The sequence below is a fragment of the Aphis gossypii genome, unplaced genomic scaffold (genome assembly GCF_020184175.1).
Source record: "Aphis gossypii isolate Hap1 unplaced genomic scaffold, ASM2018417v2 Contig00647, whole genome shotgun sequence".
Taxonomy (NCBI): domain Eukaryota; kingdom Metazoa; phylum Arthropoda; class Insecta; order Hemiptera; family Aphididae; genus Aphis; species Aphis gossypii.
Window position 1 is genome coordinate 108,360 of NW_026083208.1, and position 14,685 is coordinate 123,044.

Genomic DNA, 14,685 nt, shown 5'->3' on the forward strand with positions numbered 1-14,685 from the left:
TGAGTTCTGTGTTTTGCGCCCTTGTGATTAAATTATAAACAGATATTAGGTACCAGCCATCGATCTCAATATTATTTTGATCATGCGTGGGCGAAAACCTAGTGTACCACATCAGGTGATCATTGATGCAGTTATTTTATTTAAAGACCGAGTTATAGCCACTGACAATGATGGTGTTAAACGTAAGTACCTACCTATTATAATAACATACTGATACTGACATAACATTTATAATTGCTTGGATCAATTTTAAAAACATGATTTTTTTTCTCCTCTTAAATTAAAGAAACACAATATTGGCAGGTAGTACCTGCTAAGTCCCTACTAAAGTAATCGAAATAAATATGAGAAAATGTACAACAAAACTGGAAAAGTTTTTTTATTCAAACCAACTTTATATTACTTTAAAATTTTCACTGTTTTTTATTTATAATTTAATGATTCATATAAAGTAAAGAAATAATCAATATTTCAATAATTATTAATCTTGTTTCTACGATCAATAAGACCTTAGCCCAAATTTGCTAATTGTAGTAATTGTACTGTATTTGAAGAAAATATTGTTGTCCGAAAAATTGAACATCTTTTGGCAATCATGTGGTGCTAACGCACCATGCTGTAGCGTGTTCTAAAATCATACTTATACCCCACCCGGTACCACGCCATAGGTCGACAAGTTTCTTATCTATCGCGGCAACGAACAGTTTATAAATACCCAAATATTATCGATACGAAAATAAACGAGTGGATCACTGCAGCTACTCTATTGAAGTTTCAATTTCAAATTCAAAGTTATGGTAATTTTTACCATTACTGTTATTTACCATTCAAATCTTGATAGAATTTTTTTCATTAAATACAGATCTTTTTATTTCATTTAGATTTGTTTCTAGTTTTTATTCTACTTGACTTTTTTTATTGAAATACAAATTATGAATAGATCTAAATTTGATAGGAAATCTAAGTAGAACAAAAAAAAATCTTGATTGAATAAAAAAATCTATATTTAATAAAAAAATTTAATTAATAGAAAATTTAAATATAATAAAATATCTATATTTGTTAAAATGAACTGTTTCATAAAAGATTTCTATCAAGCTGCATTTTCTATAAATGATACAATTTTCGAAAAAATTTCAAAACCTTTTTAAATTATTTATAGACTTTTGAAATTTTCAATCTTATTATTCTTTTTTTTTATAAATAACAATAACATTTTATTCGTTGGGTAAAAAAGCTTCAAAATTTAATACAAAGTTTCTAATATATTGTCACGATAGCAGTCAAAAAATATTAAAAATAAATAATCACGATTTTTTTTATAACTATTTAAAGTTCAAATTTTGACAAAATTTGTTTAATTGGAAATTTACAAATTCTTTAGTTGTTAAAAATGTATAAAATATTTTAATTTTATAGCTAAGTATTGAAAATTTGATACAAGGTTCCAAGTAACATAATGAATCTAATTTGATTAATTTGGAATTTATTTTATAGATACCTACATTTTGTTTAAAAATAATATAATTAATATTGTATAAAATATCCAAAATTGAAAACTCGTCTCCGATCGTTTTTCGTACACAATGATATTGTATCATAGAATTCAAATTTAATATCATCCATTACAGTAACCCACTTGTAAACTACTGTACAAGTAGTGTTTTTTTAGATTCTGAACGAAGTGATGAATGAATTGATTTTACAATGATGTGTGTGTTTTTTTTTTTTGTGTCTGTGTACAGCATAACTAGTCGAAATAATGCTTCAATTTCAAACTTCGGGGGTGGTTTCCGATGACAAAGTGAATAAACTTGGTGCATTATAAAGGTCAAAATTAAACATTTTCTGACAGTTTTCAAAAAAATCGAGAAAAACAAAAAAAAAGTGACGGAAAAACGGGAATTTTTACGCATAACCAGTTTTCGACCAAATCGATTTTCTTATATGGTTGTAACTCAAAAACTAATCACTGTAAATACTTGAAATTTTCACCAAATGTTTATTTTAGTGTTATATAATATATAAAGTTACCTTTCAAAATATTTCGAATTTTTTTTGAGCAATTAATAGACCACTGAAATTTTTTCGATTTTTCTGAGAATTTTTTTTTGAAATGTCAATAAAGAAATGTTGGATAGCCAAAAAAACTTGAAAATTTAATACAAGGTTCCTTATGAGTTGTTCTTAGTGTAGTTTAAAAAAATCAAAAATCGTTAATCACATTTTTTTTTTAAAAGCGTTAACAGTTAAAATTTTTACGAAATATGTCAAAATCACCAAAATTTGCAAGTAATTTTGAAGTTGAAAAATCATAAAATTTTTGTGTTTATATCCAAGTATAAAAAATTCAACACTAAGTTTTCCATAAGCATTTTATGTTTATTAATTTTATTAGGCATTGTTGTTGGAACAAATGATGTATGGATGGATATAAGTATGCATTTAAATGGGAAGATAAGTAAAAATGCATTACATTTGTTTGTTCATAATGGCAGACATGGAGTAAAAGAAGCATTAGGCTTACTTCCAGCAATAGTACAGGAAAATACAAATCAAATGAAGAAACCAGATGAGTTGTATTGTCAAAGTGATTCAGGTATGCATTTTTTGTTGCTTACATAATAATTATATGATCTTACATTGAAATAAAAGTATGCAATAAATACTCCAATTTTTCTAAATGAAGGTAAATTACGAGAGTTAAAAAAAAATGATTTGGTGTTGAATATCACATTTATCATGCACTCATTATTCAAAAAAGTTAAAATTGTTTCATAACATTTATTTTGTGTATTTATTTGCATAGACTTGACCGATGATAGTGACAATCCTGATTTTTTGCCAAAAAAAGAATTTGTCTTCACATTTTCACCATCCGAATGGCAGCAAATACAGCCTCAAGAAGTTGTTTACAAAGCAAGTGATAAAAACCGTCCTATGAGAAGCTGTCGTTCTTATTATGTCTTACCAAAAGGCTCTTGGACCCCACTGTTGGCTGAACATTTTTGGGAACACACAAACTTGCCATGTTGTATCTCATTCAAGAGGGCTAAAGTGTTCACGGAAGGAAACGTGTATATTTGTGTTATAGGAAGGTGTTCGATTTGTTGTTCTCACTTTAAAGGGATTGTTAAAGAAAAACCTTCTGGAAATTCAAGGTTTGTTAAGTTAATTACATTTAAGATTATATTAATTTAATAATGTATGATTCAGAGAACATAGATAAAAAATATGTACGTTTAAGTATACAATACCAAATAACCGAAAATATTATAAAAAAAAATTCAACCCGTGGATTTTTGAAAGTAACAATTATAAGTGTTAAGTTTTAAGTATCTGGATTAAAAAATGTTGATTAGGTTTATTGCAATGCACATAATATATTAGAAGTAAAATAGCTGAACAAAAATTTTTATCCGGTTTGCTGTCATATTTTTCAATCTTAAAACTATTAATCTTACTTAAATATTTAAAATTTAGCTAAACAGTATACTTTGGATAACAAACAATTTTAATTGATATAAAAAATATAATTTAATTAAAAATAAGAAGTTAATAAAATAAGAATATGGAATAAGTAACGTAGTATGAATAAAATATTAGATCATACATCTTTTATCCAATTTAGATTTATTTTTATTAAATTAATATTTTTAATCAAGTTACTAATTAGATATATTTTTTATTAAATTTAGATTTTTATCAACTGGATAATATTTATCCAAACTAACTAACTAAATAAGTTTTCAAATAATTGTGTATAATATTATTTGAATGTTTATCTTATGTGTTTAATATATTTATAGAGTCCTAATGCAATGCACTTATATTGGTAACTATGATGAGCAACATAACGAAATTAAAAAACGTCGAATGGTTGGAACTGAAATTAAAAAAGCATTGGAATATATAGTCGACAATAGTAAATCTTGTGAATCTTACCGAGAATCTGAAGCTTGTCGTTTACTGAAAATAGGTTGGTTAGTTTTAAATGAAATTAAATAAAAATTTGTTTTCTGGATATTGTAGATGCCTTGGCACGAAGTGGACTAAGTGTAGGGGCTGTATGAAGTTACCAAGTTTGCTAAATATTCCCACTAGTTTAGGTAGTTGTTATGATGTGGCGGGGGAACACACACATCGTAGTAAAACCAATATGTCCCTACTCCGCTCAATATCAAAAAATAAAAATGATGCCATTATATAATGTTATAAATTATAATACTTACATTTCTAAACAAATGTTTTCTCTAAACTTATTGGTTTTAAATTGAGTGAAGAAAAGAATAGATTATATAACATTTATCATTTATCAGCCCTATATAAAAATTTGTTATAAACATTATCTTGAATTAAGTATATGCAATTTAGGTGCACCAGATCCTGCCATAATTCCAACAGGTAATGCATTGCGTATAATGAAGTCACGTCAATATAAAAAAAATAAAAGAGACGTTGATACACTTAAAGGATTAGCTATGATGAAAAAAGAAGACGATTTTAAGGACATCTTGCGAGATATGGGATCCGATCCATTCTTTATCCATTATCATTGTACCGAACAAATACATATTTATAGAAATTATTGCAAAAGTGTTGAACATCCTCGGTTGGTCATCGATGCTACGGGATCGGTAGTTAAAAACTTTTCAAAATTCGGTTTGGAGAAAACTCGTTGTCTTTTCGTCTATGAAGCTTTAGTTCACGACAATATTAAAAATAATAGCTTTACTGTAACTAACATGATTAGTGAACGACACACAAGCATTGCAATATTTAATTGGTTGGCAAAATGGATTAGTTGTGACGTACCTAATCCCAAAGAAACAGTTTGTGATCAATCAATAGCACTTCTTTCAGCGATTTCACGATGTTTTACACAGTATTCTTCATTAAAAGATTATGTAAAAATTTGTGCTGACATAGTTTTTGAAAACCTACCATCAGATTCATATTGGTTACCGAAGTGCTTCATAAGAACTGATGTTGCCCATTTTATAAAATTGGTAAGTAAATGGGCACCACTAAAGACTTACCAAGACGAGTGAGAGAAATAATTTTACGTGTTATTGGAGTTATTTTAAAAAGTCAATCCATAAATGTTATTCGACAAATACTATTATCATTGTTTATTGTTGTAATAAATGAAACAGATGGAAAACATTTAGCGACAGAAGACGACACACCGTGTGAACAACATAAGAGAATAATTATTCAAGCCGTAACAACTGATTTCGTTGAAATAGAAGATTTGTTAGGATTTATTGAAATGGAAAGAGACGGACCTATTGATGAAGAATATGAATATCAATATAATGAGTTTGAATATAATGATAGCCCATTTCAACTGTGGGCTGAAGACATACATAAACAAAGTAAATGTTATATTCGTGAAGGTAGAGGTTTAAATGCGATGTATTTGCCTAGTGTGGTAACTTGTGTAATAAAATGCATGAAACTTTTACCATTGTGGTCATCTATAATGGTTCCATTTTTCGGGTATGGTGAAACAACGTCCAGTTCAGCTGCTGTTGAATCAAGTTTCAAGAAACTCAAAAATATTACTTTTAAACATAAGACATTACCTGTGGACATCGAAGAATTTTTAGAGCACCATATATCGTCACTACAAGGAGCATCACTTATTCGATCGACAAGTTACAATAGCCAATCAACAGCAGGATCACCAACTCAAGAAATCCAAGAAAATAATCAAACAGAAGTTATTGAAAGTGAAGATGCTATTATCGTAACTCCTCAAAATATATTACAACTTATTGACTGTTGTCCACTGTGTGAGACGGGTAATTTGCCAGTGGAAAATGGGGCTCATAAATGCGTGATATGTGATACACCAGTACACGCACTTCCTTCTTGTTCAAGTCATGAATTGGGAAAAGAAGATAGGAGAATATGTAGAAAATGCTTCACAAAAACCACAAATACTAATTTGAAAGACGAAGACGTAGTTTCTGAAAGCTGGAACAGGAACAGCAAAAGACAAAAAACCAATAAATCTTATTTAATGCCAAACCCTCTATTACGCCATTTAAAATTAAATAAATATAAAAATATAAAATCATTCCCAGTGCTAAAAAATGGATCCAGAGCAGATGAATTGAAAAGTTGTACTATATCGGAAATAGGAAATGTAGTACTTACCAACACGTGTGCATTCGACACACTAGTCTCATTATTCATGACAGCGTATTGTGATAGTGTAAATTATAAAAAACACATTGATACAATTATAGAAAACGACAACATTTTTTTTCATTTCATATCAGATATAATCAATAAAGGAATAACAGCTACAACATATTCAAGTCGAGCAAAAATAATAATAAATTATCTCAACCCAGTACTAAAACCTTTGGAGTATAATACAACGTTAGTTGAATGTGATACTACAATAGCATCAGTCATTAAATGTATGCTGAAGGAAACCCCAACACTATTTGAAATCGGTACTTGTTCAAACTCGGAATGTAAAAGGCCCACAAGACAATCCGTAACCTACATAACCTATCAAACATCTAATGAGAGCATACAAGATTTGCAAATGTTTATAAATGAACGAATGGCAACAGAGAGTAATGTATGTTGTTATAAAGATTGTAGTGGAATCAAAACTTTAACACCAACTCTTTCAAATGAACATATTGTTATAGAAATTCTATATTGGAACAGTAAGTGAAAAAAATCAACTTTGATTTTTTTTTTTTAAATTTATACTTTGTTTTGGTATGTTACAGATGATGAAACAACATGTAGTTCAGAAGTAGGTCACTTAATTGAAATACAGTTATGTGATATTCCTCAAGTTTTAATATATAACGATTTAACATATGAATTACGAGGAGTAGTAAATTATCGTAGAGGAAATAGTAAGCTAAGAACATCAGTAGGGCATTACAATGCTTACTGCAAACGAAGTGGAAAACAATGGGAATTAATAGATGACCTAAAAAAGAAAGCTGTTTCAACAAAAGAGAATACGAAAGTAATTTGTGAATTCATTATATATAGTATTTAAATTGGTAAAGTGTTAATATAAGGTATATTATCATTAAAATTAATAATTATGTATTTAAAGATAATAAAGGATGTTATTTCACTTAACCTGACATATTTTTTTATGTTTTATAATATATAATTTCTAAGAATATTGTGATAAATAATAACAAAAACACGATCAACAGGAGCACAAAAATAATTTATTACTCGAAAGTCATAAGTCACTAATCAGTAATCACCAACGGTAAGTGGACACCAACGGTGTGTAAGTCACATATATAATAAAATTAGTAACGTTTTAGATTCTACAATCTATAGTTAAGTAGTGATTTTGCGTAGCTTCCTACATGTTTACGAATTTCACGCTGTATTTAAAATGTACAAAATACTCATAATACTAATTATAAATTCGTATAAATTCCGTACAAAATATTTGCATAGTTGTTTTGTGAAAAAAAGTATTTTTAGTGTGTTGGGGGGGCTGGGGAAACGGCAAAAGAGTAAAATGTGTTTTTGGGGATGAAAGAATTTTCAAAAAATATTTTTGACGGTCGTACAAGTTCGTACAAATTCCGTACAAAATATTTGCATACTTGTTTTGTGCAATCAAGTATTTTTAGTGTGGTGGGGGGCTGGGGAAACGTTTCTACAACCCCCCCACTCAAATTTTGGTTTAACTGCATAAATAAATTCATACAAATTTTGTTTCTTATCGTACAAATTCGTACAAATTCCGTACTAAATAACTGCATAGATATTTTTTTGGAAAACGTAATTTTAGTCTGGCGGGGGGGCTGGGGAAACGTCATATTAGTAAAATGCGTTTTTTGGTTGTAAGGAATTTTCCAAAATTTTCGCGAATGGTCGTACAAATTCCGTACTAAATAACTGCATAGATATTTTTTTGGAAAACGTAATTTTAGTCTGGCGGGGGGGCTGGGGAAACGTCATATTAGTAAAATGCGTTTTTTGGTTGTAAGGAATTTTCCAAAATTTTCGCGAATGGTCGTACAAATTCGTACAAATTCCGTACTAAATAACTGCGTAGAAATCTTATATAAATAGATAATTTTATAAATGGGGGGGCTGGAGAATCGTTTCTATAGCCCCCCCACTCGAATTCTGGTATGGTTCTAAACATAAAATCATACAAATTTAGGTGCTTATCTTACAAATTCGTACAAATTCAGTACAAAATATTGGCCAAAAAAAAATTGGAAAAATACAATGTGGGGGGGCTGGGGAAACGTACGTTCATATATGTGTAAATAACATCTGTGTTTTACGTTTATTTCAGTTATTACATTTATTTCTATTCGTTTTTAAAAATTATCATCAGAAATCGTCTATATCAAAAAGATCACGTCGTCATACAATGTGATTCCATCAATTGTTGTCGCAAAATCAATATTCAGTATTAGACCTTTTAACAAGAAAAGTGTAACGGTTGGATTTTTGGTTAATAAAACGATTTCTGTTATTGTAATACTAGAATGTAATGTTACTAAAAAATTGTTAACCTTCGATTTACTTCAGTGGTGTACACTAATGTGTGATAGCAATTATAGTTCAATAACTAATAATCTACATACTAATTGTAAACGTGTGAAAATAACTGATAACATATATTATTCAGTCAATTTAAATCAGTTAACTATTAAATTGCATGTTAATGATCATTTTATTACCTTATCATATACTGATTTACATCGTTTAAAACAATTACAACAATGTATCGATTCACATATTGTAGAAAAGCAGAAAAAGTTGGTTTCATATCAGTCAACTTTTGATACCGTATATTCATTAATTAGAGCAGACATCAATATTCTACCATCATCTTGTCAGCGAAATGATTTTACTAATCAGTATATTCAAAATTTTGACTTTAGCATGTGTTGTATACAGAACGATGATTCTTGTTTTATATATGAAATACTTCAATTCCACAATAATTCACTATCAGATATGATATTATATGATTTAATGACGATTTAAAATAAAATTTGTATTGAACTTTATACCATTATAATTGTTATAATTACTCTAAGAATTGATTTCAATATTATAGTAAAAAAATAAGATTAATTAATTTTATCAATTTTAATAATTTTATTAAATGTCATAATTTATACTACCAATAAAAAGTTTTTACATAATAATATATTTGCATTTTTATTTTTACTGTTTTTTACAATCTTCCGTTTTGAATCATTGAACATCGATTTAAAATTGTACGAATAAGTTCATTTATTTTATTTGATATTTCGTTATCAACAGGAGAGTTATTGCTAGTATACAACTTCACACTAGCTTCAGAATGTTTCCATCTATTATAAAAAATCATTATTTAATAATATTCGTAATATGTTTTATTATTTAATCATGTTATAGTTAAATATCAACGATAAAATCCTCAATCTTATTATTTTAATTAGAATTTAATAATTTATTTGTGTTGAATAATAATAGGTAACGGTCAAATTAAAAAAATAATCTGGTGATCAATAAATGATTGTATCGCTGTTGTTTAACTATAGTTCATCATTTAATCATTGGTTTTTTTATTATGGTTTTTACCTTTCAAGTGACGGAATGTCCTTTATAACACTAGTTTTATAATGTTGAATGACGTAGTAGTCATCGCATTTTGGCGCTACTGGACACCGAATCGTATACGTGTAATTTCCTTCCGTCAATGTTATTGAGTTTGAAACGTTATCTTCAATATTTCCTTTCGAAATTACACTAGCTAAGGCATCCTTGTACGTCTCTATTGATTCTGTTCGCTGCTATACATTCATATATATTTATATTCAAAATTAATGTGTGGTGAGTGTGTGTGTGTGTGTGTGTGTGTGTGTGTGTGTGCTCCTACATGTAATACGTTGTCAGATCCAACATATAGAAACGGAGCAGTGTTGTGATGGCCGGGACACACTATTCACACGCCACGTCTTACCACGTCTTAACATGCCACGCGTTAACACGCCGATAATTTCAAATCGCGTGTTAACTCATTTATTTTTAAATATTATTCGATTTTGTGATCATATTTATAACACACAACGCGTTCCCACTCAATTCCACGCCACGCGTTTCAAACAATTTTGAAAAACGTGTGACGTGTGATGGTATCGTATTAATTAAAATACGATCATTTTACTTCAGACATCGGTCGATGCTGTTTGTTTCTCCTATCTTTTTGAAAATGTCTTCATTTGAGGAGTTATTAATTGAAAATGTCCGTGAACATAAATCTTTATACGACATTTTTTCTGTCGACTATAAAGATAATAGCATTCGTAAAGAGGCATGGGAAGAGATTGGTGCAAATTTACAAATGTCAGGTAAGATATTAGGTTTTTAATAATTTATAATAAGGAATACATACTTGCATATTGACATATTATTATACGTGTCATACCTATATTTCTTAAGCAGTTACACATAATACATCATACGAAAAATAAATTTTTAATAGTTATGTTTTTATTTATTGTACATACGACCTACCTGTATAAAGTATAAATAAGTATAAAGAAAAATTTTTAATTAAAACATTTTTTACAAGGTTTAGGTGCATTTTGCTATTTCGGATCGTCGATCAATCATTAATTCTTCCTCTCCGAACCATTTCGTACTGCCATGGTACTGCCCCCACAGATGATGTAAAAAAATCTTTAAATTTGTCACGTATTTCAAATGATCTCTGGGTGCTATTTCCTCTTATTGGTACCATATTTACAAAACCTTGGGTACTTTCATAATTATTTATTTCATCCAATTGGAAATCATGGCTTTGGCATAACATATTATGCAGACAACATGCAGCAATGTGCAATGTACTATGTTGTCTACGGATTTCGGTTGTATTTGAATATTGTTCGGAATACTCTCCAACGATTTGAAAGTATTCCAAATGCATTTTCCACAACAAGTCTTGCACGAGAAAGCCTGTAATTAAAAATTTTATTTCCTTCATTTCCATCTAAAGTTGCCCTGCTATATGGTCTCATAAGATATGACTTCATTGGAAACGCCTCATCTGCAACTATTACGTACGGAATTGGGTCTCCATTTTCTTCAATTGGTGTATCAGGTGGAACATCTAATGTACCGTTTTCTAATGCTTTTCCTAATGCGGATTTAGCTAACGCATGTCCATCAGAGTTTCGACCATAAGAACCCACATCAATAGTTATAAATTTATAGTGAGCATCTACCAAAGCAAGTAATACGATCGAATTACTTCCTTTATAATTAAAATATGCCGATCCGCCATTTATCATTTATGGGACATTGAATATTGATATGTTTACCGTCGAGAGCTCCAATGCAATTGGGAAAGTTCCATAATTCTTTATATTCTCTGCTAATTTTCTGCCAATCTTCTTTGGTAGGTTTCGGCATGTAAATTGGTCTTAATGTTTTCCAGATGACTTCACAGACTTCTTCAACGATTTCTCTGGTTGTGCTAAATCCCAGACGAAAACTAAAAGCTAAAGACCTATAAGATTCCCCGGTAGCCAAAAATCTGCAAATATTTAAATATTTAGAAGTTAAAATAAGAATATTATATAGGTACTTAAAACTTACTATTAAAATAATAGTTAACCTATTTATTATTAATAATTATCATAAGAAATATAAAAAAAGAACAGAAAAAATGTAAAATTACCTAAAAACTAAAAAAAATTATGAAAATAAATAAATAAATAAATACATTTATTAATTATTTAAAAAAAAAAAAATTATATTATTCAAATTATATATTGAACAATAAAATGTATTTTCAAGCAGTAATGTATATTAGCATTGAGTATAGATAGACAGATAGTATACTATAGTATCAATACTCAATGATATTATTAGTTAACTATTTACAATAAAATTGTAATATAAAATAATTAATAGGTATTAATCTAATTTAATACCTAATATCAATATTAATTATTATTAAGTTATGCAGGTTAGGATAGGTTAAAATAAATTCATAAATCTTTGAACACATAATTTTATATTTTTTATAATAGCTGATAAGTGCAAGTCAGAATGGACAAAATTGCGAAATTGTTTTCTAAATGCTATTAGAAGACGTAGAAGTAAAACAAGTGGTCAAGCAACTAAGAATATTCCACCTTGGAAGTATTCCCAACAAATGGAATTTATATTGCCCTTTTTGGAAAACCGAGAGTAATATATAATATATAATATTATAATTTATAAAAGATATAGACTATATAGAGGGTGTAAAATACTGTATATAGGAATACCTGAAAAATTAAAAAAGCGGGCAAGTGAGTACCGCTCTGCTGTACATTAGATGCCGTATGGATCATTATTATATATTATAGGAGTGTTAAATTTGAATCCAATGATAGTTATCATTGTATACGAAAAACGATTCAGAACGAAGATGATTTGTCAGCCTAGGATATAATTTCTAGTGGTTGGTGAAAAAGGTGGTTTATGTTTTAATGGCCTGAATACAACAAAATTTAAGTTCTTTTATAATAATTGTAAGCTAAACTTATGAAAAACCTTGTATTCAATTTTCAACTCTTAGCTACTTATACAAAAATTTTTATGAAATATACCTACAAAATAATTTGCAAGTATTCATAGTTTTGACGAATTTTTGTTAATATTTGAACTTCAAATGCTAATAAAAAAAAATTGTGCCTATGTATTCTTATAATTTTTTAATCACTATAAGAATGACATATGAGGAACTTTGTATTAAATTTTCAAGTATTATTATAGGGCCAAAAAAATTTTATCGACACTTCAAAAATATTTTGAAATTTAAATCACGTAAAGAAAACGCGAATCTTAATAACTGGTAAAATTTTCAAGTGTCTACGACTTATACTTTTTGAATAATAACAAATATCAAAAATCGTTTGAGGCTAAACTGTTATTTAACGCGGTTTTTGTAAAAATTTAAATTTCAAACACTCATAAACATTTTTTGTCTGAATCCGGTAGAGTTTTTTTTACAGATATTTGAAGAAAAATGTATGGAAAACCTTGTACCAAATTTTCAAAACTTAGTTATAAAAGAAAAAAATTTTATGATTTTTCAACTTCAAAATTACTTGCAAATTTTCGAGTTTTCGACAGATTTCGTAAAAATTTGAACTAAAAACGCTTATAAAAAAAAATTGTGACACGATTTTTAATTTTTTTTAGCTACATTAAAAATAACTCATAAGGAACCTTGTATTAAATTTTCAAAACTTTTTGGTCATCCCAAAATTTTTATTGACACTTTAACTATATACAGATACTACTGACATTAACATTTGGTAAAAATTTCAAGTATTTTCAGTGATTAGTTTATGAATTACAACAATAAAAAAAAATCGATTTGGTCGAAAACTGGTTTTGCGTAAAAATTGCCGTTTTTCAGTCATTTTTTTTTGTTTTTCTCGATTTTTTTGAAAAATGTTGGAAAATGTTAACTTTTTACCTCTATAATGCACCAAGGATATTCACTTTTACATCGGAAACCACCCCCATTGTTTGAAATTGGAGCATTATTTCGACTAGTTATACTGTACACAGACACAAAAACAAAAAAACAAAAAAAAAAAAAAAAAAACACACATCATTGTAAAATCAATACATTCATCACTTCGTTCAGAATCTAAAAATTTTGTTCTAATCAATATTTTAAAATTTTTTTTTTCTATATAATTTACAGACGTCTACCTTGTACATATACCTTAGATACCTTTTAGATTCTGAACGAAGTGATGAATGTATTGATTTTACAATGATGTGTGTTTTTTTTTTGTGTGTGTCTGTGTACAGCATGCATAATTATTTTCCAACAGTTTTCGACTTTTTTGAGAAATTTTATTTTTAAGTGTCGATAAAAAATTTTTAGATGACCAAAAAGTTTTGAAAATTTAATACAAGGTTCCTTATGAATTGTTTTTATTGTAGCTAAAAAAAAAATAAAAATCGTTAGTCACAATTTTTTTTTATAAGCGTTTATAGTTCAAATTTTTACGAAATCCGTTGAAAACGCGAAAATTTGCAAGTAATTTTGAAGTTGAAAAATCATAAAATTTTAGATTCTGAACGGAGTAAAGAATGTATTGATTTTACAATGATGTATGTTTTTTTTTTGTTTTTTTTTTTGTGTCTGTGTACAGCATAACTAGTCGAAATAATGCTCCAATTTCAAACTATGGGGGTGGTTTCCGATGTAAAAGTGAATATTCTTGGTGCATTACAGGGTGTCCCACAGAGATCTGACAAATAAAATAACTTTTGATCTAATTAATATTTTTAAAAAATTTCTTTTAAATATAATTTATAGACGATTGCGCTACATTTTTATTATCATTTTTTTATTTTTTATTTTTTAATACCGAAAATAAAAAACTTAAAAATTGATAAAAAAAATTTCCAAAGTATTCAAAATAGCCAATTTGTAAATCTGATTTTCAGAAAAATTTACTATTTTTTTATTGTATTTATTATAATTTATAATAATAAGTTGTGTACTGGTATATAAACTATATTAATACAATAATACCCGCAATTATTGATTAAATAATTCATGTGTTTATTACCAGAAATGTATAATACTTTTTTACAATAAATTTTAGCGTTTATACTTTTAATTTTAAATAATCCGTTTGTAGAATA

The 14,685-nt window shown here is 28.0% G+C and overlaps 1 protein-coding gene and 2 pseudogenes across 1 annotated transcript; 1 reads left to right on the forward strand and 2 right to left on the reverse strand.

The window, feature by feature from the left end:
• Positions 1–7,380: 7,380 nt before the first annotated feature.
• On the reverse strand, positions 7,381–10,195 carry LOC126554913 (uncharacterized; annotated as a pseudogene).
• Positions 9,989–12,306, forward strand: LOC126554915 (uncharacterized). The gene is made up of 2 exons (XM_050209911.1): positions 9,989–10,370; positions 12,057–12,306. Exons 1-2 carry the CDS (start codon positions 10,202–10,204, stop codon positions 12,218–12,220), a joined length of 333 nt encoding a protein of 110 aa, XP_050065868.1. The 5' UTR covers positions 9,989–10,201; the 3' UTR covers positions 12,221–12,306.
• Positions 10,370–11,593, reverse strand: LOC126554914 (uncharacterized; annotated as a pseudogene).
• Positions 12,307–14,685: the final 2,379 nt, after the last annotated feature.